This window comes from Dipodomys spectabilis, unplaced genomic scaffold, assembly GCF_019054845.1.
Source record: "Dipodomys spectabilis isolate Male_0828 unplaced genomic scaffold, ASM1905484v1 ptg000053l, whole genome shotgun sequence".
NCBI classification, from domain to species: domain Eukaryota; kingdom Metazoa; phylum Chordata; class Mammalia; order Rodentia; family Heteromyidae; genus Dipodomys; species Dipodomys spectabilis.
This window is the reverse complement of record NW_024870730.1, coordinates 100,693-126,125: the sequence shown is the minus strand read 5'-3', so window position 1 is coordinate 126,125 and position 25,433 is coordinate 100,693. Positions and strand designations below refer to the sequence as shown.

General features: G+C 34.4%; 1 protein-coding gene across 2 annotated transcripts in view; it reads left to right on the top strand.

The window, feature by feature from the left end:
• The first annotated feature begins 3,174 nt into the window (after positions 1 to 3,174).
• Positions 3,175 to 25,433, top strand: part of Lin28b (lin-28 homolog B) — a 77,107-nt gene continuing 54,848 nt past the window's right edge. For both annotated transcript variants that reach the window (XM_042679607.1, XM_042679606.1), the window contains exons 1-2: positions 3,175 to 3,184; positions 4,000 to 4,187. In XM_042679607.1, the coding sequence (XP_042535541.1) occupies positions 3,175 to 3,184; positions 4,000 to 4,187 (198 nt within the window). The remainder of the gene's footprint in view (positions 3,185 to 3,999; positions 4,188 to 25,433) is intronic.

The window sequence follows — 25,433 nt, the reverse complement described above, 5'->3', positions numbered from 1 at the left end:
TATGGCTGATTATTTCTTGGATTCTAGACCTACTGCATTGATGATTTTTTTTTTGTAGCTGCTTGAATTAATTTTAAAGACATTTCGAAAGAACTATGATATACAAAGCTATAAAACATTTGGCTTTAACAGGTATAAAACATGCGTTTTGAGTCAAACACAGGTCTTTCTGGCACTAAAAACAAGTAGGAAATGAGAAAAAAATTAAAACCAGAAGACTTCAGGAAGGTGACAAATTGAAAAGCATTGTAGGAGACTCATAGGACCTTTTTATGTGAAAGAAGCACTCTGAGCTTTAAGAGCTTATGGTCAGTTTATAAAAGGATCTTAGGCTCAAAAGATTTGGGAAAGGGGGAGAAAAGACAAATCTATTTAAAAGATTATGCCATGTCCTTGAATTGGTGAGATTCTTTACTTTTCTGCCTTTCCAACTCCCTTCTCTTCCCTTTTCTTTCTTTTTTCAGCCTTCTACCACTTTACCCCGTTTCTTTATCCCATCCCCACAGTATGTAAATTTGCCTTAAATTCTTTGTGAATGAATTTTAGGATTCTCTGGGTTCCCAGTTGGAAAAAGCCTTCTACACAACTTGAAAGGCTGATGTCCCTCTCAGGAAATGAATGAGTCGATAACCTCTGACACCAGTGGCCAGTCCAGTGAACCCTACCTTAATTCCTCTAATACTGGAGGCCCCTAATCAGGCATAATGTGAATTTCATAACTATGCCATCCAATATTGTTCAACTGTGGTATTCTAGTTACTTATATATTGATGGGTTTGAATTTTGTCAAATTTAGTTTAGGATTCAGAATACAGTTTTTGTGTTTCTGACCTGTGATTAATGATTTTTTGTGATTTTTCTAATGAAAAACAAATGATGATAAAACGTTATTTACCATGAATATTAAACAAAACCAAACTACACTGCCCTGTGAATTTTTCGATAATTACTTTTAGTAAATGATAGCACTTCATCCCAATTTAATACTTTTTCAGATTATTTTTCCCTAATACTAGATGTTATTTTAAGTAATTCTTTAAAATACAAAATAGCTTTTTATTTTGTAGTAAAATACTTTTATATTTATAACTATAATTAAAGTTTAGTATTTAATGTCTACCTTATAATTTAATGCTACCTTATAAGTCAATAATAAGTGTAATAATGTTTCTATTGAAAATGTCTAATAAATTTTTTGTTAATATATATTTTTTTCAGAGTGTAGAACTTTTGTTACACTAACAGAACATTTGGGTTTTTATACTTTTTCCTTTTCTGCTAGCTGACACATTATTGCCATCAAAATAAAAACTTGCCTTCTTCCCTGAGAATAACAAAAGAAATAAACAGATGAAACATCTTTACAAATTAAACAGTTGTGATTGACATTTTTGATCATACCCCCCTGAAAATACTATTTTTGTATGCATCCATTCTTTCAGATCTGAACCAATGAAATTTATTTTTAGTTGCTTGAGTGAAAAAGGTGTTTATAGGTGTGTGTGTTTTTCAATAGCTTTTGCAGGCAGAATCCCAACATTTTAGGTTGTAGGAAACACTGTGGGCTTGCTTGAAGACCTGGGGAGGGAGCTTGCAGGGCATGGCCAGCCGGGCATGGTGGGGGAGGGTCAGCTGGTAGCTTTGCCTAAGGGAAGTGGTATCTGTACAGTTAGTTTTTCCTTAAACTGCTTGTTTAAGAAAATGGGGGTTGGGTTGGAGGAAGACTGGTGGGTGCCTTTTAATGCTTCTAACTGGGTGATATTTTGTATTTTAAAGTAAAACATTTCTAGGTAAACTGATACCCACTAGAATATTCGATCACCACCATCGAATAGTAACCATCTTTTAAGCCACTTTGAAAAGTAGAAACTAAGCATTTGAAACTTGGGGATCAATGCGGAAGGAACAAGGAGTTTAATCCGCTATTAAATTTTCGTTTAATTCACCTCTTCTCCTCGACGACATGGAGGTGATACCTTTAAAGGCAGGCTCCAGTCACTATTTTAGGAGCTTACCTTGTCCCCCGGGCCCCTCTTTCTACACCCACCCGCACCAAGGCCGGCTTTTCCTCCCCCACCTCTTTCTCCCGCTGGGCTTTGCTGCCTCCTCTCTTGGCAGCTCCTCTTCACCTCCCCTGCCCTGCTCCCCTCCCCCTCCAGCTCTCTGTCTCTTGCTCTTGGGGAACAATCGCCACTGATTGAGGTTCACTCTATGTTCGGCTGGAAAACTGGGTTGTTATTTAGGAAGTCATTAATCACATCTCCTCCCCCGGAAAGAGATGGCGGAGAAACCTGTGAAGTACAATTCCTTACCAGTCCTTTGTAAAACTGTTCTGAAATGATGAACCTAGATAGGAGCTGATTGCCTGAAGGTAATAACGATTTTTTTTCTGGCAGAATTTTTATTTTAAATTTGAAAAAAAAATTCAGGCCATATTAGGTAATGATGTGTTTTTTTTGCTTTTTGGTCGCCGTGTTTTTTTGTTTTAAATCAATATCTGAAGTTTAATGAAGATGTAATTAGGTTTAAACTAGTCTTTTATAAATCATGCGTTTTCATCTAAGAATTAAATTATCCCAAGGAAGTACATTGCGAGGAGTAGCTGAACTCCTAGGGGAAAGAAAAATAAGAATATCAGTTGCTCTATTTAAATGGCTCGTCCCCATGAGCTCATTGAGATAGACTTGTGTGTAGGGCACGCGTGTGCACATTTATGACTGCCGTTTTTCCTAAATCCACTACTCTCAAGGACCCGCTATTGTGTTTAAATAGAAGCACAAAATCAGCATTCTGATTAATCATTAAGGAGGTTCCTAAATTGTCCTTCAGATAACATGTTTGAGCTTTTTCCGTATTCATTCATAAATTATTTTGATGTCAGCGCAGATGAAATGGCGATTGGTTATCTCTTCCTCTTGCCAGCCCCTTAAGGATCCGAGGTGAAATTAGTAGCAAGAAAGCATGTAATTGACAAAGTCACGTGTGCTCAGGGGGGCCAGAAACTGGAGAGAGCAGAGGGGAAAAAAAAATCAAAAGAAGGAAAGCACATTAGACCATGCGAGCTAAATTTGTGATCGCAGAAAATCAAGATGTTAGATTGATGCAGAAGATCACTCCGTTCCAAAGGGAAAGTTTTCATCTTACGAGTTTGGCGCTGAGGGCCGGTGGGGCAACATGGCCGAAGGTTAATTTTCTTTTCTATTGTTTTACTGTGATTTTCTTCCTTCTTTTCTCTCCCTATTCCCTTTCTCACCCTTCTCTGCCCATCTCCCCCTTCCCCTTTACCCTAATACTAGGGCATTAACTCCCCACCCCTGCATCTCCAATGGGTCTTTCTGCAAACCTATTGTTACAGATCTCCAAAAATGTTTTGTACCGCCCACACTGATTCACAACTTGAAAAGCTTTCAGGGGGCTATTGTTTGAATTGTGTGAGTGTGATTAAGCGCAGTTTCAGTTAGTGAGCCCAAGAAAACTTTTATACACCTGCCTCCTCCCCCATTCTACCCCAACTTTAATTGAAAGTTGTGTGTGGGGGCGGGGAGGGGAATGCACATTGCAAATTCACTGCTGTGGCATGTGCATTACCATCTTCAGGATTTTGATTTCCCTTTTCTCCTTGCGCCCACCAGAGAAAATAGTTTCTAGGAAATTTTTCTTTGTGAATGGGATCAGTGTTAAATCAGCAACATGCAAGTAAAGTATGGCATGCTGAACTGTATTTGGCTGAGAAAACGGAGTTAAATGAAAACAGTACACGTATGTACAGAAACATGGAAGTTGGTGTGATCGATAGAACCCTGTGGCTTTCCGCTTCCCTTTTAACCCTTTTCATTTAAATATTTTATGTAGAAGGAATCAAACCGTTTACTTTCTCTATTTTTTTTTTAAAGCTACTCTCCTTTCCCCAAGCATTTTTTTTTCCCTTCTCACATTGAACACAGTATGGAACTAACTGACTTTTTTTTTTTTTTTTTTTTTGGTCTTGTTCCATCTCAGGCGGGGCAAGCAAAGGTGGTGGAGAAGAGCCCGGGAAACTGCCAGAGCAGGCAGAAGAGGAATCCCAGGTTTTGCATGGAACTGGCCACTGTAAGTGGTTCAATGTGCGCATGGGATTTGGATTCATCTCTATGATAAACCGAGAAGGACGCCCCTTGGATATTCCAGTTGATGTATTTGTACACCAAGTAAGCCAAACTTTTTTTCCACTTCACCATTTTCCATGTGGAAGATTTGATATGTAGTTTTGTTAATATACATACAATAATATTCCCTTTGGTATTGAAAGATAAAATCCTCCTTAAAATCATGTGATAGTACTGTTTGTAGGAAAAATGTGTGAGCTCCTCTCAGGATATCTTTTTCTAAACAGAAAGTGAAATCTTTCAAATTTCACTACTTAGATTATTAGCATTTTCTCTTCATTCAACAGCAAAATTGCATTTTGGTAGCTTCCGGTATCATTGATTTGCAGCATACTCAGTCCTCCAGGTTTAGTGAATGAATTAAAAACATGAATGAAGAAACAATAATTATTTGAGGTTTTTTAAATATAGAAAAACATTTTGATATTGTAAGAAATGTATATGTTTCTCATATTTTAGATATCAGTAATCACAGTAGCTCCATGTATTATCCCTGTCATCCCTGTAGTCATTTGTAGATTCAGATCAGAATAATTTAATTTCATAGTAAGATGAAATAGAACAGTGTTGCCTGGAATGGATTTGAAGAAATGCCAGAGAGCATTCTTGGTGCTTGGTGTAGAACATTGGTCCAAGCATACTATCTCTTTAAGAGCCTGAACTGGGGGAAAAAAATGTGGCCAAAGGAGGCTCTAGATGGTGTGTTTAAAATGTGCTGGTCTACTATTTGGAGATTGAGTAATTGTGTTGTAATTTCTAAAGATGTTTTAAATACCAAATGTTCATCATGACTTCTCATTTAAAAAACTATGTCTGTTAATCTCTTTGTAGTAAAAAACGGTGCTTATAGTTTGCAAGTCTGTTTCATCATAAGACTGAAATATAAACTCTCAAGTAAATTAATTGAATTAATTGTTGGAAATAAAGAGGATCAGGAGTAAAGCGGGTATTTTTGCTTGACATCTAAGTCTGAAAGAATTAAAGGAATGGCTATTTACACTGCAAGTTGACTGACATAGATGCATACCTGAAATACTTAGCATCTCTTAAAAAAGGGTATGTTTATTTTATACTGTGTTGTCTGTTCCTGGTACTATTACCATCTCCCTGCAACCCTTCCCCCATAAATATCTTCAAATCACATATATAAACAAGAGGAACATATGAAACGATTCTGTTTTGATCTGTTGTTCTGTGGTGCTTTAATAGTTCCCTGACCTTACTAAATACAGTGTTTTCCTTTCCTACCAACCTGGCCATCATTACTGGCTATTCAAATGTGAATTTAAAGGGATTTAAATAAAAAACAGGAGTCTACATATAGGATACTGAATTTTTTTACTTCTTGCTTTGTATTTAAAAATAATGAGCTTTTATTCTCCTATGGATGGCTGAAATCATTGATGAATTATTTTTCGCTCAGGTTCTTGCTTCTTCCTTTGAACCTTCTTTTGGTTGTTAAATTTTTCTTTACGATCTCATAAATTTGTTTTATTGATCAAGGAAAACAATAGCACTTTTCTTTTTTGTTTGGTAACACTTTGTTATAATTGATTTTGCATATTTTTTTAAAAAAAAACTTCAAATACTATTTAACCAGTGCTAATGTACAGAATCATAAGAGATCTGAATTTAATCTGCTTAGCAGTTGTTAAACATTCCTGCATCAACTGAATTTAAAAAAGATATTGGTAGCAACATTTTTTATATATAGCTAACAATTTCTTGATTATTATTTGTTTCACATTAATCTTCTGTCTTTCATCTATCATGTATATATAAAAAGGGAAGTATTGAATGATGCCTAAAGAACTTAATGAATAATTACTTTGAAGAAGGCAGAAATCCTACTGATTTCAGCCAGGCAACTACAAGTAATAGTTAGATTGCCTTAAATAAATGATCAGTATGAAATTGTCTGAGCATGTTTTACAGAATCATGTGTAGTTCATAGCTCTTTGATAAATTTTTGAAAACTTAAAAATAAATTTCAGCTATCATTTTTATTATATATTTTTGAAAACATGCCAGGCGCACTCTCTCTCTCTCTCTCAATATATATGATTTTTTACATTGTATCTCTGTGCTGTTTTGTTAATGCACGAATACACATGATAGATAATTAGAAATTTTAAATGTTCAGCTGGGCCAGTGTCTGAAAATCATATTATATGTGTGATAGGTATATAGGTGTATCCCCAAAAGTACAGATGTTATTGAATTTCTTTTTTAAGTATTTGAATGAATTTTTAATATTACGTATTGGGGAAATAAAAATTATTTGTTTCTTTTTTTATTTTTTATGTGAACATACTGTACAGAGGGGTTTATTTTAGGTTCTTTAAAATCGTATTTGAACTTCATGCAAAGGTACCCAGGATTTTTTTTCTTTTTCTAAAAATATTGACCCCCCCCCAAAAAAAAGTACATCTAAACAATTCAGTTGCTGTGAAATGAGGAGGGTGTGTGTGTGTGTGTGTGTGTGTGTGTGTGTGTGTGTGTGTGTGTATGTATATTTTGATAGAAGCCTAGATTTATTACCTAATGTTATTTAAAAATTATTGGCATTAATGTAATTAACATATCCTGTAGTACTTGTGATATCTAAATCCTAACTTTGAAAGATGTACTTAGGTGTTATACTGTCACTATCTGATAAACATTTTGGTAAATGCAGTGAGATTCTGCTATTGGAGGATAGTGTGTGACACTGGTGGTTTAAAAGGACAGTCTGCTGGGTGCTGGTGGCTCATGCCTCTGTAATCCTAGCTACTCAGGAGGCTGAGATCTGAGAATCACGGTTCAAAGCCAGCCGGGGCAGGAAAATCAGTGAGACTATCTTCAATAAACTACTCAGAAAAAGCCAGAAGTGGCACTGTGGTTCAAGTAGTAGAGAGAGCTCTTGCCTTGAGCAAAAGAATTTCAGGGAGACTGGAAATGTGGCTTAGTGGTATTGTGCTTGCCTACCATGCATGAAGCCCTGGGTTCGATTTCCTCAGTACCATATAAATAGAAAAAGCTGGAATTGGCTCTGTGGCTCAAGAGGGAGAGTGCTAGCTTTGAGCAAAAGAAGCTCAGGGACTGTCAGGCCCTGAGTTCAAGCCCCAGGGCTGGCAAAAAAAAAAGTCTTCACAAAGAAGCTCAGGGACATGGCCCAGGCACAGAGTTCAGGTCAAGGACTGGTAAAAAATAAATAAAATAAAAGGACAGTCTAACTTTTCTAACTGGTAAATGTTCACAATTTTGTGGGTGGAAAAGATATGTTAATAATAGTATAATTGTAATTTGTAGTTATAATTTATAGAATTTAATAATGAATATTATATTCTATAAAAAATTGACAAAAATATATAAATAATGTATAAGTTTTGTCATGTTACTCTGTTTTGGTGGTTGTTCTTAAAATATTTAATTGAAGTTTGAATTTTTTGATGGTGATTCAAGTTGTAAAATAGGATAATTTTTCGAAATGTTCTAATTCATTCCAAAACTCAAAGATTTGTCTCAGTTAGAGCATTTATGGTTTCTGCAGATTTGAAAAATTCTTACTAAGATTCTTACCTTAGTAGAATGTAGTTTTGTTTTTTTGTTTTTGTTTTGTCAGTCATGTGGCTTCCAACTCTGGGCCTGGGTGAAGTCCCTGAGCTTCTTTTGCTCAAGGCTAGCACTTTACCACTTGAGCCACAGCACCACTTCTGGGTTTTTCTGTGTATGTGGTACTGAGAAATTGAACCCAGGGCATCATGCATGCTAGGCAAGCACTCTACCACTAAGCCACATTCCCAGCCCTACCACTTGATCTCAAGGCTAGTGCTCTACCACTTAAGCCACAGTGCCACTTCTAGAATGTAATTTTTTATAAGTGCAAATAATTAATAATTAGTTTATGTTGGTAAGTTTTAAAAAAGTGTTTATAATTAGATGGTATGCTAACATGACTAAGTTACCTGGAAAAGGTGAGTAGCAGGACTTTTTGGAATGTAAGTTTTTAATAGAACAAACAGTTCATGACATCTTAGAGGACTTGAATGCTAATTAAATATTAGTCATTTTTCTAAAAAAAAGGCAGTGTTACTTATTAAACTACCTGTGGTTATTTATAGATCATGTAAATTGCCTTTACATAGATCTTGAAGCTATCTTCAAAATATATCTTAACTAAGAAAATAGTGTCAAATTTTGTTTTCTTCTGGAAAAGTATAGCATTCAGTTTTCTTAATGACCTCGCATTAGCTTATTTGCATAATAAAACTCATTATACATGGGAGTTATGTGAATTTGGAATTTATTGCTTTGATATGTGATGTAAAGAATTTTTATCTCATAAGTTGTACAAATTTTTTCCAGAGGGAAAAAACAGTAAGTGAAACATTTATTACAATTGGAGTTTGTTTTGTTTGTGCTAATCCTGGAGCTTGAACTCAAAGCCTAGGTGCTATCCTTGAGCTTTGTTGTTCAAGACTGGTACTCTTAACACTTTAGTCACAGCTCTACTTCTGGGTCCTTTTGGTGGATAATTGGAGATTGGGGACTTTCCTTCCTAGACTAGTTTCGAACTTCAATCCTCAGATCTCAGCCTCCTGGTACCTGGGATGACAGGTGTGAGTCACCCATGCCTGCCTTGCATGTGGTTTTGAAATAATCACTTTTCAAGTATTGGTGTTTTCTTACGCTTTTTATTTCTGACTCACAGTTTTTATATTTTATGGATAATAAAAATATCCATATTACAGAGATTCTGTATGTTTTGTATTTCTTTTGTTATGTGGCTTAGAAAACATCTTATGAAGTGAATTTATTTTCAAACTATTTTTTTTTCTGGTGCCAGAATCAAACTGAGCCTCAGGCATGTTAAGTAAACTGTTTACCACAGAGGTACATTTCCAGCCCCACATAGCCATTGTAAAAATAATTTTGATAGACATCCTGGTCTGAGCCTCTAATTTCAGAATTTTGTAAGATAAATATATTCATGATTTTGAAGCCTGTTTGGGCTATGTAGTAAGACCTATCCCAAAGAAAATTTGTAATCTTACTGCTATGATCATTAACATTTACAACTCATTTATAAGGCAAGTTATATATTTTAATATTCTGAAGATAGGTTTGAATCTATGAGAAATTGAAAATGATTTTCCCAGTTGATCACTTCAGAAGAATGGCAAACTAAAACCCTTTCAAACTGTTTAATCATAAAATTCAATGCATTTAAGTCATCACCATTTTGTAATAATACTTTATCATAGCTTCAAAGATACTGAATACTTTCCTTTGGTTTCCCCTTCTCTTTCGTATACTTAAATTTAAAAGATGCCCTTATTTATTATTACTTTAAACTTAAATGTGAATCAGATATATATTTAAGACACAGTTGTGTTTCTTAATTTGTTTTTCTATTTTTAATTGTTGCTGAAGATTGAACCTAAAGTCTTGCTTGCTCATTCTAAGCCAAGGGGTTTACTACCTAGCTACACCACAAGACCTTTCACTTTTTCAAGATTTTTTTTCACACATAGTGTAAGATAAGGAGATTGTCCTGTACCTCTCTTACACACCTAACATCTCCCACTCTCAACATCTTTTACCAGCATAGTACATTTGTTACAAATGACCAGTTTTACTTTGATTCATCATAGTCGCCCAAAGTCCATTCTGTACAATAGGGTTAGTTTTTGGTTTATATACTTTAAAAACAACTAATTTAGAATTTATTTTTAAATACTTCTTATTAACATCAATTAGTTGTAAAAGGAGATATAGTTTGAATTGTTCATATATGCATACAATGTATTCTCCCCCTTTCTCCCCCCTTTTCCACACATTGTACTGTTCCTTTTTTTTTTTTTTATTCCTGAAGCACCACTCACAGCAAGTGAAATATCAAACTTTTTTTTTTTTTTGCCAGTCCTGGGGCCCTGGGGCTTGAACTCAGGGCCTGGGTCCTGTCCCTGAGTTCTTTGGGTTAAGGCTGGCACTTTACCTCTTGAGCCACAGCACCACTTCTGGCATTTTTGTTTGTTTATGTGGTACTGAGGAATTGAACGTAGCACTTTACCACTAAGCCACATTCCCAGCCCTCAAACATTTTTTTTTTAAAGTAGACAAGTGACAAAACACAAGTATTTAGTATTCTTTTACTTCTGAATTCTTGCTTTTCAGGAAAAGTTAAAAACTCAGTTATTGTAAAAGAAAGTCTTTGCGATCCTTGTTGCTTTCAGGCAGGAATTAAACATTTGTGTTTATTTTGTTTCCTCTTTAGAAATTACATTAATATTGAGGTACATTTGCATATCTTAACTAAGCAATTTTTTTGGTATTGTGATTAATCTTGAAAAAAATATTATTTACTATCTTTTTAGTTTGAAATCAAGTATAATCTAAACAAAGTGAGAGCATTTCTGATTTATTAAATTGGAGTGATATCTTAAATGTGACCTGGCTTGGGACTCAGTATGAAATATATCCTCAATTATTCTTTTTTACATTGAGATTTTTAGATACATAGAGCTTGTTCTGTATATAGCTACTATATGTTATGGCCTTTGTAGTTTATGCAAAACAAATAATTTGTATTCTTCCCCCAAATAATTTGATTATCCCACCTTCTAACTCTTGTTAATATTAAGCTTCTAACTGTAATATGTTCAAGCAAGTATATTTCTGGTTACTGGGATATATTTAGAAAATGATGTTTTAGAACTATTCTGTTAAGTTACAAAAGGGTTAAATTTTGACACATCAAGAAAGAATAACAAATTGGATAATACTTTAGTGATTGCTTTCCTCTCCTAATTAACTATTGGATTGTTTGGAATTGCCTTGTAAAATAAGATTTACAGATACAGACTTGATCTTAGATTTTTCTGTAATGTAATTATAAACTACAGTAAGAATACTTGACTTTCTAGGTTGTATAATAGAAATTATCAAGTATAGTAATATTACCCTACTTTTTAGGTTATGAAGAATAGAAACTATCAGTAAGTATATGTGGAGTAAATAAAATATAAAATGGCTTTTACCCAAATGAAATCACGTTAAAATGTTTTCAGTTGTTTTTACTTTTTGTTGAAAGTTAAATTGTTATCTTTTATGAGCTTTCCTTAAAATTGGGCAAAATAGTTTCTTATGCAATGTAGTTTTTTAACTCTAAAGTTTTAAAAAAAATTTAGCTTATGATAGGGATACTGTTTGAACTTATTTGGCTCACCTATAATCTCTATTTGGGAGGCTGAAACAGGAAGATCAATTTAAAGACAATATAGGCAACATAGTGAGACCCTGTTGCTCTAAAAAGAAGAAACAGTGTATACTAAGGTTTAGAAGTATAAAACAGTGGTACTGATACACTCACACTCTTAAGTACTGGTGATAGTAGATATTCTATCACCTCAGCCGAACGTCTATCCATTTGTTTATTATTTGTTTATTTTTTGCTTTAGTTATTTTTCTTCTTTGTGTATAAGGCTGTCCTTGTATTGTGAATTTTCTACTTGTGTCTTCCACATATCTTGAGATAACAGGTATGATTCATGGTACCCAGCTAGCCATGGACATATTTTTAATAGTTTATTGACCATGGGACTTTTACTTGTTTCTTCACTTGTCAGAATTGTCAGTGGTTGAGGAATCAGTATTTGTTATATATAGTATGACATAGTAAGAGAAGGAACACTGGAAAGAAGGTTTGAGGTCTAGCTGTGCTATATGGTGACTTTGGGTCAGTTACTTCTTGGTAGCTTTCCTGTTCTCATGAGTAAAATGTAGTCACTATTTTTCATCTATTTTAGAAGGTTAACATAACATACATGAGGCAGGCACCTGTGGCTTATGCCTGTGCTTCTGAGGAGTCTGAGATCTGAGGATCATTGTTCTGAGCCATCCTGTCCAGGGAGACTCCGAATTCAACATAACCAGCAAAAGCTTAGCTGCAGTTGTAACAGAAATTGTAGTGTTAGCCAGGAGAAAGCAAACCAAATGAGAACACCAGGCCCTATGGTAAAGCAAAAGAGAGACAGGCTAACTGACAGACAGAAAAAAAAGTAAAAGAAAATACATGAAAACAACTTAAAGACTGTAATAATCATAGATTTTAGTTTTAACCTTTATTTGAATTTCCATATTTATTGATATTTTTACCACATAAATGGTTGCTAGACTTTGAAAAGATGTGAAGCTTATTGTTCAGTGTATTTTTAGCCTCATTAGATTTATTGAAGTACAATTTATATGTACAATAACATTCAGCAAGTGAACATATTCTTAGATGAATTTTAAGGTTATATAACCCCTAGGACTGTCATGATGTGGGATATTTTTGTTACTTCAGGAAATCCACTTATACCTATTGGCAGTCACCCTTGAAAGACAAGAGGATCAGCTAGCATATGTGATCATGGATAAATCATCTTAATTGGTTATCTGAACTTGTTCCTTCAACTTAGTCTCAGACACAGGCCACAGTCTAGTGTTATCAAATTAGGCCCACAATAATTTCCAAGTTTCTTATCTGCTTGTCTTTACTTACTTCTGCCTGGAAATTACTTATATACATGTAGGTTTTCTGCTGAGAAAGGAGAAATTAATTTATACTTATTCTATGATCTTTAGTCTCAATTACATTTATCTTTTTAAAAGAAAATTTTGTGCTGGTATTGGGGCTTGAACTCAGGGTATGGGCACTGTTCCTTACCTGTTTTGCTCAACACTGGCTTTCTACCATTTAATTTCACACTTCTACTTTTTTCTGGGTAATTGGAAATAAAGGTCTCAAGAACTTTCCTCTCTGGGCTGGCTTCAAACCACAATCCTCAGATCTCAGTCACCAAGTAGGAATAAAGGAATAAGCCACTAGTACTGGCTTAATTTCATTATCTCAAAGGTGCTCTTTCATACACTATCAACTGCTCACCAGAGGGCATAATTAGGCTTATTGGTATTCATATTTCTTATCAGAAAATCTGTTGAATTTCAGTCAACTGGGTTTTTGCATAAACATCCTTAGAATATAAGTCAAGATGGTGGCTCTTATTGTAGATAAATATTTTAAAACAATGGTTACATAGAAAAATTTTGATTTAGTAATTTTCTATTAAAATAATTTTTATTGATAACTTAGTATAAAATGCTATTGGATGATAGATTCAAGGATTCTACTCTATAGCTTCCTATATGTTTTTTGGTTTTCTAAGTTTTGTCACACTTTTAAATAAGATTTTTTTCCCATTTAATATTGTTTATTTTGTAAAAGGCAAGGTTTCTTTCTCCTATGTATGATGTACTTTCCTTTTTTTAACAAAGTAACAAATTTCATTCTACTAATTTATGTGGGGATGGCTATAATACCAGGTAAATGTCAAGATATGATTTTATGTATTAAAATACTACATTTTCAGATTTTATGTGGCAAACTTACTTTGCCAGTGCTCAAAATAATCAATTACTGTACTATTGATAATATACTTACTTTTTGCCACCTTTTGTTGTCTTTTGTTATGAAAGTCAACTTTTAAATTTATTACTTTCATCAATGTTACAGTGGAAGTCTTTTAAATTTTCTGAGTTTAATTTGCAAATTACTTTAAGTTTTGGGTTAATTTTATAGTTTTGTTATGTGATATACAGACTTCATGTAAATTTCCAAATACTTTTACTTTGGCTAGACTTGCTCATAACCATTTCTTTCCTTAACTTTTTAACAAACTTTCTTTGGCTATTTAGTATTGCCTAAATTGTTGCAATCTTAATTTTTTTTCTCTTAAATGAATTGTCTTTTTCTTTAGTTTAGTCTGTCTAAAACAAAAGTGGCAATTTCAATATTGTAAAGTTTGTAATGAATTATATCAACCTTTCTCCTAAGTATGATTTTAATAGTATCTGGTTTTGTTTACAAGATAGAAACACTGGTATTTACAAATTACTTATGCTTTTCAGAAACTCTTAAATAGATTATGAATATTAGAGACAAATACCTATCATACTTCATTTTAAACTATAAATTTTAAAGGGTGAATGAATTTTTTTTAACTGTTGGAGATAAAAAGCTTTCCTCTTTAGGATTGGTTAAAATTGTATTCGTAATTTAATCACAGTATTCAAAGTATTTACTTTTTTTTGTATTTCTTTAAGTTATGCTTTTAGTTGAATGTAGGGACAGTTGGATTTGCTTGTCTGCCTCTTTTGGTCTTTCCTCTCTGCTGCCTCTCTCTGCCATTGAAAAATTTTGAATGGTGAGGAATTTGCGCCTTTTGGCTCAGGTTGCAGGCCTACTTAATCAAGACAGAGAAGCCTGGGTCAGGACTATTCATTACTTATCTTTTCCTTGGGCTGCCTTCTCTAGAGAAAAACAAAAAAGAAAAGCAACAATACTGGATGTATATAAAGCCTGTACTATAAAAGTAGGCAGTAGTTGATGCTTGATTGTCACTCTAAGTGGTGCCTTAATTTCACTATCTGGAGAAGATTTTTATTCATAGCAATTCATTTCACATATGTATATATTTATGTATAGTTTTTTTTAAGCTTATATTATCTTTGTGATATTATAGAAGTAGTATTATAGAAGTGTCCTTTTGGTAGTGAAAGCATGTTGATAAGACATTTTGAGTTCAAAAAGCCCATTAAAATGTAGTGATTACTTAAGAAAAATTGAATTAGTGTACGTCAGATTATAAAAAGCTTCCAAGTATTTTATTTTGATGTGCTTAAAGTCTACCATTAATGTTCAATCTTAAAATTGCCATGAATAAATAATAGCACACGTTTATGAGCTGTGTCAATAATTATGAAAAGTCTTTACATCTAGACCTGGCTTTAAGCAAATACAAAATACTTTGTTCTTATCTCAGTAGCCCTTAAAAGTATACAGCTCTGGTTCAGGACGGCAAGACCACCCATCATCCTGGACATTGGATACTCCTATTTATTCAAGAGGTTTGTGAAGTATCTGTGTGCCAGTGGGGGATGGGGTATGTATCTGTGTAGGAAATCACAGTTAGTGATTTTACCCTCAACCAAAGCAGCAAATAATTCAGTTTACAAACTGAATTATGTCCCTACAGAATTTTGTTGATGCTAAATCCTAATTTAAATTGCTTATTGTTATTTCATTTTAGGGCAAGTTATATTCACAGTTTTGATGCTCTCAACAGGTGAAAAAACTAGGCCTCTGTTAAGACTAACCTCAATCCATTATAGCTTTTGGGCTTACATGCCCACCTAAAATTGGCCTTGGATAGCTAATACCAAGCTTTTGTTTCTTCTTGTAGAAAGCAAAGAAAACATTTCTTTTTCTTCCATCACTGAAGCCATGTGACTTTCCTTTTTGTTAAACACGGATAGGGCTGAAGCAAATTTTAAGAAGATAAATTTTAATTCACATGTTTCATATGTTGAAGTGTTTGTTTTGAGATGACTATACATTGTTTTACATTCATACTTTTTTTTAAGGAGTTCAGAAAAGCTTATTACTTAACGTTTGAAAATAGTACTGACTTTTAAATCTATACCCAGTAGTTTTTCAGTGCTTATTTTCTGTCACTATTTGAAGTTCCTAAACTTTAATGCATTTCTCAAGCCTTGAAATGTAAGAAACTAGAGGTAGTGGTTGGAATGAATTGTGAAAGGAAAAAACCATGATAGAAAGGAGAGAATATGTTAATGTGTTATATCTAAGTATAAAAGAGGATTTATTAGCTATATTTCTTCTTGCTCCTCTTTCACCTTTTTAGCATTGTGTAGCTGAGAGGAAAGTCTGACGGAGTCTTTCAATCTTTTTTTTTTTTTATTGTGAAAATACTGTACAGAGGGGTTACAATTACATGGGCAAGATAATGAGTACATTTCTTATCAAGCATTGTAGCCTCCTCCTTTATTTCCCCTTCCCATCCCTTCCCATCCTCCCCCTGCCCCACCCCACCCAATCTTCCCTGCTCCCCCCCCAGTCTTTCAATCTTTTATATCAGCAGACTAATATTTTATTGTGAAATAATGAGAATATACATTTGATGCGTAGTCCTAATCTGATGATTTAGTCATGTTATAATTTACTATAAGCTACTAAATATTTAATTTAAATTTGTACTTGTTATATTCATGTTTGAATTATAGTTCAGTAAACAGTTTAGCTGTCCCTAAATAAGTAACATTTATGAAACATAGTTTCCTGAAGTGCTAACCTGCTGTCAGTTTTGGGTCTTGAACTCATGGCCTTGGGTACTGTCTCTGAGCTGTTTTTGCTCAGGCTAGTGCTTTACTACTTGAGCCATAGCTACACTAACACTGCCTGTCTTTTTGGAGATAAGAGTTTCAGGGACTTTTCTGCCTGGGCTGATTTTGAACCACTCAGATCTCAGCCTCCTGAGTAGCTAGGATTATAGACATGAGCCATTGATTTTTAAAAAATATATGTTGTTCTTTGATACATATTTCCAGATAGGTTCTGTTAAAGACTTAATAGGATTTTAAAATTTCATTATGCGTTTTATTTAAATATTATTTTTATATTTACTTCAATAAAATGCTCCTGACTATTGTTACATTAAAATTATTGCTTTCATTGTTTTATAGACTTAGATATTAAAATGATGTTTGATCACAGGATTTGCTATCAATCTATAATAACTTGGTTAGCTGGATTTGAAAATATAATTCTCTTTGAGGATGAACAAGAAGTAAAAGTCACTTAAGCTTTAGTAATATGTTTGATAATTTAAAACAATTTAAAAATTATATGGAAGATTCATGGATCTTCATAAAAAGGCTGGTTGAGTTTTTGTTAATAACATTTCATTATCTCTTTTAACCTAGGGTATAGATGTGGTCTGTAATGTGTGTTGATCCACACTTTCATTGATACTAAAATTTTACCCTAAATAATTTATTTTCTATGTCCTTTATAGTTGATTGTTTCAACTTTTATTTGCTTCATTACATTTTAAGTCTTTGTTGGTATTTTAATTGATGTTTTTCACTAAAATTTTGCTTTAGGGAAAAGTTAACATACTAAATCTTTCAAATCCATGATCTTTCATTAGGTATCTGGATAGAAAGGTACTCAAGGAATGCAACTATTAAATAGCATTTGATTCTAATACTATGTATTTGTTGTTGAAACAATTCATTTGAGGTGTCTTATAACTGAGCTTTTAAATGAAAAATTAAACAAGCAAAAGCCAACTTTAAAAAATTGCCAGAATCTTTTCTGTGATACTTGTTTTTTTTTAACTTAAGAAATTTTAGTTATTATTAAAATTTGATATTAAAAGGTAAAAAGTTGAAGGATTTTCCTTTTATAGTTCATTTTCTTGGAGATCTTTAATTTCTGTGTGGAGAAGTACTTTTTGAGATCAAAGTCTAGAATGAATGTCTGACTTTAAGTATCTTCATGTTTTCAAATAGCCAAGGCTCAGCTCAGCTGGTGTTGTTAGCACATGCCTTTAATCCTAGTTACTCAGGAGTCTGAGTTCTAAGAGAGAGTTAGAAGTCAGCCTGGGCAGAAAAGTCCAAGAGACCTCACTCTCCAATTAACAAGGAAAATGTTGGAGTGGAGGCATGGATCAAGTTATTAAAACATCAGCTTTAATTAAAAAAAAAAAAGGCCAAGTGAGAGCTTAAGCCTGTGAGCTTGAGCCCCTGGCCATTATGCACACACACACACACACACACACACACACACACACACACACACACATTATGTACACACACACACACACACATGTACACACACACACACACACACACACACACACACACACACACACCCTGGCCATTATGTACACACACACACGTCTAAAGGCTCATTTAGATTAAGGTTGGGGATATAATATCATTTGATTATAAATTTATATTTTAAATATATGGTTGATAAGTAATTTGTTTCTTTCATTTGTGTGTGTATGTGTGCAGATCCTGGAGCTTGAACTCAGGGCCTGGGCACTGTCTCTAGGGTTTCTTCTGCTCAAGACTAGCACTTTACCGCTTGAACCACAGCTCCACTTCCAGGTTTATTTATTTGTTTATTTATTTTGTCATGGGGCTTCAAGGTGGGCCTAGGTCACTGAACTGTGTTCATCAGATCTCAGTCTCCTGAGTACCTAGGATAACAGGTGTAAGACATTAGTGCCCAGGAATTTCCAACTTTTTTGGTAGTGTATTGGAGATAAGAGTCTCACAGACTTTCCTACCCAGGCTGGCTTTGAATCACAATCCTTAGCTCTCAGCTTCCTGAGATGATGGGATTACATGTGTGAACCACCCTTGCCTGGCAGTAATTTGTTTGTATCAAAGAAGTTTGAGCCATCAAAATATGTTTAGGAGATTGTATTATTAGGTAATAACTACTTTTTAATCCTGTCTTATAAGATGTCCAAAGTATCTGGTCACTGTTAAACCATAACTACTTTAATGAAGTTCAAAATTTCCTGTGAGATTTACTGTTCAATATATATTAAAAAATCTTGTAAGACATGAATTTTTTTCAGAGGGAGGAAAAAATGTCATTTTTACTTTTAAGCTACACATTGAAAATAAATTACCTAAATTATAAATTTTGCTGTTCCCAAATTGCCTGATCATTGTAATTTGATCTGCCATCAGGAATTTTTGCAGCTCTGAGTGTTTTTTCTTTCCTTTCTTTCTCCTCCCCCATTCTCCTTTGGGAAAGAAGCTTTAAGTTCTAACTCTACAGATACCAGGAAAAAGCAATCACTCAGCAGAAAGTGTCTGTGGAAAAGCAATTTCTTGGGTAAGAGTGTAGTTGAACAGAGGTTACAATGGATTCTAAATTAACTTAGAGTTCATTTTTTGACACAGTTGGGCATTGCTGTCATTGAAAAAACGGTGACTACTTAGTATATTTAGGTATTACCAAAGCCAAAACCAGTCCTTCTAAAGATAATGTTTATTTGTCTAAAACACTATATCAAGATGGCTTTTGAAACTACAGACTGACTGGCAAAATAGACTGACAATAAAAATAAGCTGATATTGATAGGCCCTGAAATGTTGTAATTATTTACTTCTTTAGAGAGACTGTTTATGACATTGATATTTTTTCAGGTTGAGTGAGACAATGCAGGTGTAGACACTTTAAACCATAGTGTTAAAATTGCTGAAGTTCCTAAGTTCCTCTGATAGTGTTCTAGATATTTCTGCTAATATTTCTAGATGTAAAATTGTAATCTCTATTTATATCCACATGTACTTGGTTCCGTTTGTTTTTCTTGTTGATCCTAGTTTGAACAACTTAAGCCAGTATGGTCATGGAATTCTCATAGTTAGCTTAGGTAAGATTTTAGTGGTCATAATTTGTATCTGAAAGATATTAAAAATGAATTTGTTATATAAAATGCTCAAATTAAATAAGATTTCAAAATATATTGAAATTTAAAAATATTTGCTAAAATTGAGTTGGGTGCCAGTGGCTAACACCTGTAATCCCAGCTACTCAGGAGGCTGAGATCTGAGGCTCATGGTTCAAAGCCAGCCCGGTCAGGAAAGTCCGTGAGACTCTTATCTCCAATAAACCACTCAGAAAACCGATGCTGTAGCTCAAGTAGTAGAGTGCTACCCTTGAGCTGAAGAGCTGAGGGACAGCGCCTAGGCCCCGAGTTCAAGCCCCACAACTGATGAAAAAAATTGTTAAAATGGTTAAGAAAATTTGAAGCAACTAAAATTTTAGTGTATAAACTATCTTTTAACAGAATGATTATTTATTTATTTATTTATGCATGGTAGGTCATAGGTCTTAACTCAGGGCCTGGGCTCTGTCCCTGAGGTTTTCTGCTCAAAGCTAGGGCTCTACTACTTTGAGCCACATCTCCATTTCTGGTTTTCTGGGGGAATTGGAGATAAGAGTCTTACAGACTTTCCTGCTCTGGCTGGCTTCAAACTGCAATCCTCAGACCTCAGCCTCTTGAGTTGTTAGGATTATAGGCATGAGCCACCAGCGCCTGGCAACAAAATGATTTTTAAAATTACAGTTGTGATTCTTTGTACCTCCTTTTTGGTTCAAAACCCTTTCCAGATTGACATTTATATGTATGTTTCATTTTAGCTGCTTGCTAATACTGAGTTACCCCAACTATCAGTCCCTAGGCATAGGCACTAATTAACCATCAGATGACATACAGTTCCTGATTGATCATTCAAAGCTCCAGTGGCTTCTGTTCTGCCAACTAGAGAACCCTTAAGCTACAGCCAATTGGTGTAGTAATGATTAGTAGTATCATGATTAATAGTAATTATGATAGTAAGAATGAACAACACAAAACGACAATAGAATCATTTTTACAGTACTTGTATGTACCATGTACTGTGCATTTTATAATAATGAAATTTTTAAATTGTGAAAATAGATTCAGTTATTGTCACAATTTTACCAATGAGGAAAGTAATCATAGTACTGCTCATTGCCTAATTTTGTACACTTAACAGTGACTTTAGAGCAGAACTCTTTAAGTCTATAGATTCCAGCCACATTTGGCTACTTTTCTTTTGGGTTATATGTTTTGTGCTAGAGATTTAGTTGCAAGCAAAAGGCATAGAATTCTGACCTCTTAGAGAGGTTTGCTTAAACAGTTGCCTCAACATATCAAAGTAAAATTAAAAACTGCTCTAAGACAGTGAAGAGAAGAGTTACCCTGCTATGAATGCAAGATAGTGAGGTGCCTAAATTAGTCTTTGCCTAAGGAAGGCCTTTAGAGGAAGAGATGAAGAATAAATAGACAAGGAAAAACAAGAAAGGGAACATTCTCACAGAGGAAGGGTTGTATACAAAGGAAAAGAACTTTTGAAATGAGTTCTGGAAATTACTGGGAAAGTACCAGCCTCAGAGAGAGCATTCTGTGTTGTAAATGTGTGAGAGTGTGGATAGGCAAGAGGCTCCTGGAAAGGTAAGGTCAGTGTGTGGCTAAGGTGCCAGATCTTGATGGGTAGAAGGACGGAGAGTGGAGGAAGGAGCTAGTAGGGGAGAGTGGTGGGAGGTGAAACTCAAACCCTCCTTGGTTTATTTTTGAACAGGCAGGTGCTTGTGGGTTTTTTTGTTTGTTTTTAGATTTTTTTTTTATTGTTCTTCACCCTGAGAATGACTATATGTGGATTTCTTTGTTCATTCCCTTCAAGCATCATTGATCATATTTTCTGAGTTAATTTTAAACTTCACAGCTAGATAGCCAAGCTCTTCATGATCTGATTCAGCTTTATTTTTCTGATTTTCCTTGCTTGCTTTGACAAGTAGGACCTGCTGTTTTGTGGCTCTACAATTGTTGCTTTGTCCTTTACACAAATAAATCTGCCTTTCACCCAAATTCTTTTCCGTGTTTCGCATTCTAAGTTGTTGTATTCTTTCAGATCTACCAATGGACTCAAGTCTAGAGTTTGAACTCAGGGCCTCACATTTACTACAGAGGCACTGTACTACTTTGAGCATGTCCCTAGCTCTAAACTAAATATTAATGATCAGAGCAGAGTTTGATTGGTTATTCTAGGGCTTATACCTGACAAAGGGCCTGAAGTACAGGCAAAATCAGATGAAAAATCATTGGAATTTAAAGTAGGCATATGATGTGATTTGATGTCAAGGGCTTCCTGTAGTGAGCAGGTTGCTGCTTTCCAAAGGAACCTTGGGACAAGCAGTCTTCATGAAGAGACTGATCTCCAGGTTGGGGATGTAGCTCAGTAAGTGAGCTCCTGGTATATTCATGACCCTGAGTTTGATTCTCAGAACAACAACAAAGAAAAGGCAACCCTGTAAGTTTATTCAGTAATTATTGAACAGCTGTACGTGAGTACAAAAATGATAAAATTGAGTGAAAATACTTTTCCTCAAACACCAATTACCATTTCATATTTTGTTTATAGTTCTATCTCCAATGTGAAAATAGGGAAATAGAGCAATAATCTTTCATATAAAATACAGCATCTTAAATTTTAAAAATATTAACATTTGAATTCTGAAAATCTCAGGAGACTTGGAATAGGAAACACATATAAAACAAAAGGAAGATATCAATCTGGGCTCTGTGCTACATGCCTGTAATTCTAACACTGCTATATAGAGCACAGCTATAAAGAAATAGAACACAGAGCTATAAAGAAAGAAACAAGCAAACACAGCAATTTAAAAGGAAAAAGTTTATTTTGTGAAGAATAATAGAAAATTAAATTAACATATTATATGATGATAGGATAGGTTTAATTTTAGAATGTTCTAAAGAAATGTATTATGAGCTAGAGGTATGTTTCAAAGGGTAAAATGTCTGCCTATTAAGCACAAGCACATGGGGCTGGGAAGGTGGCTCAGTGGTAGAGTGCTTGCCTTGAATGCATGAGGCCTTGGGTTCTATTCCTCAGCACCACAAAAGCAGAAAAAGCCAGAAGTGGTGCTGTGGCTCAAGTGGTAGAGCACTAGCCTTGATCTGAAGCTGAGAGACAGTGCTCAGGCCCAAAGTTCAGGCCCCACGACCGACAAAAAAACCCAAAAACCAAAAAACAAGCACAAGCACAAAGCTCAGAGTTTAAACTCAAATATTGCAAAAAAAGAAAAGTACTTTGAAATGCATATAGTAGCACTGTTAGTAAAGAGAAATGAAGGTTAATAATCAGTAGAATATCTCAACCTAGATACTTTGGGTCAGATTAGACCTTAGATAATTCCATGCTGTGAGAGGCTAGTTTGTGCTGTTGGCAATATCCCTGTCCACAACTAGCAAGCCGCACACCTCCCCAGTGTGACAACAAAAAAATTTCTCCAGACATCATTAAATGTCCCCTGGAGGGCAAAATCACTTCCATTTGGAAATTTAATTTTGTGATATTTGTTAAGTATTTTCTGAAATGGCTACTACCTTTTGTTTAGACAGAACACCTGACTATGAAAGATTTTATTTTAGTTAGTAAAATCCAGCATCACAAAGAATGTAGGACATTGCCACCCACATTATATATACACCTTAGCCTTTGTTTCCTTTGTGCTGTTATTTCCTGTTGTTTCTAAAACACTGCTATTTTAAAATCTTTCCTCCCATTTTTGCTCATTTTACCATTTTATGGCCCCTTCCCCCTTTCAACTCCAGCCCCTACTCCTTTTCCTGGTGTAGAGCTTCTGTAGGAAATTGATAATCCATGTCTTTCTGCTTCAAAGTCTTTAACACCCGGAGTTGGCTACTAAGAGAAATTGACTATGTTCCTGTGATTGTCAGTTTCTCCGATTAATCAATTTTTCTTGACCAGAGAAGCTGTTGTTAACAAAAAAAAAATGACTTAAAATTTTAATCATTTGCTTATTGCTGCTTTGCTTGCATTTGTTCTTCTGCCCCATCACTTTACCCTTTTATTGTAAAGTTTTAATTCTTAGTAGTCAAATAGCTATACAAAATATTATAATAATTATAAGATATAATAAATATGTATTATAAAATATATAGTTCATGTATCCTCATGAAGTATACCTAATTTAAATACTTGCATAATTTATAAATTTGTTTCGTGTTTAGAAGACACGAAGCCCTCACTTTTAACCCTTGTTTTGAACCTTCGTTCACTTTCCAGCAAAAACTAAGGGAAAACAATTGTATCTAACATGCTTGAAAGGGAATCAGGCTATCAAGGAAACTGATAGATGCAAAGAAAAACAAGAGTTACTTGTTGCCTCTTTTTTTTAGAGTTTTTTTTTTGTCAGTCATAGGGCTTGAATTCTGGGCCTGGGTGCTCTTCAGCTCAAGGCAAGTGCTGTACCACTTAAGCTACAGCACCACTTCGGTTTTCTAGTTGTTAATTGGAGATAAGAGTCTCATGGACTTTCCTGCCCAGGCTGCTTTGAACTGTGATCCTTAGATAGATCTCAGCCTCCTGAGTAGCTAGGATTATAGGTGTGAACCTCCTGTGCCGGGTTTTAGAGATGTTTAAAAAAAATGTGCCAACTACTTGTTCTAGTTAGTTAAAAGAAACTTAAACAGCTAAGTTAACCAGAAAATAGTTATATTTGTTGGTGAATGTATTTACAAAATGAGCAAAATGTATTTGGAGTATTCTTTAGGTGTTACATAAAGGACATAGTGACACTAGACATACAGATACTGAACATAGTGACACTAGATACAGACATGATCATCATAGGAAGATGGACTTCTAAACAAATTTGGCTCAAAGGCAGCTACTCTAGTTACTTAGGATGGAGCTAGGATTACTTGGCAAATCTTGGTATGATGGAACAATGATTTTCAATCTTTATTTTTTTCAGTTTTCTAATTTTCTGGGGCACCAGATTCTTGTGTACAACTGCTTATTCTCAGTTTATGTATTTGTCCTGGTATAATAGGAAAAATCTTACTGACCATTACTGAGCTCCAAATCATCCTTTAACTGTGCTCTGACCAGCTCCTGAGCTAGAAATATCCCAAACTATCAAACTGCCTAAAATTTTTCCTTCTGAGGACTACACATTTTACTGTACAAGTAGAGAATAAGTGACTTAAAAATATAAACATCTGCTGGTCACTAGTGGCTCATACCTGTATATCCCAGCTACTCAGGAGACTGAGATCTGATGATTACAGTTCATAGCCAGCTGGGGCAGGAAAGTCTGTGAAACTCTTACCTCCCATTAACCACCAGAAATATGGAAATAGATTTGTGGCTTTGAGCACATAAGTTCAGGGGCAGTAGTTAGGCCCTGATTTCAAGCCCCAAGACCAGCACACACATACATACACACACACACACACACACACACACACACACACACACACACACACACACTACATATATAGCCATATATATATATTTATATATATGACTTAATAACTTTGCTAGTTTATAGACTATTAAATTTTTAATGGTTATTTGGTAAATATTTAATTATTGACCTTCCAGAAAATTGTGTTATAATTTTACTGACACATTGTGTGATATAGTATGCAACAGGAATTGGTAAGTAGTATGTAATACTTCTTTATTGTAAATTTCATGTAGTGAATTGGTTCTCACTGAATGCTTATGTTGTTTTTTTTAAATTGATTAACAAGTAACAATATTTTACAGGAATGAGTGATAGTTTTTTGAAACTAATAAGTACTACAAAAGAAAATCAGCACACACAATAGTATATTAAATTGTTTGAGGATATTGTGAGCCAATCTTTGCTGAAGTGAATACAAGTTTTGAATACAGTCCTTAAAATTAGCCTGTTTGATTTACAGTGTAAGGACTCTAGACACAATAGGTTAATTTAATCACTAACATCTTCTTCATCTAAGTACCCAGAAGGATCAACAAATCAATATATCACGC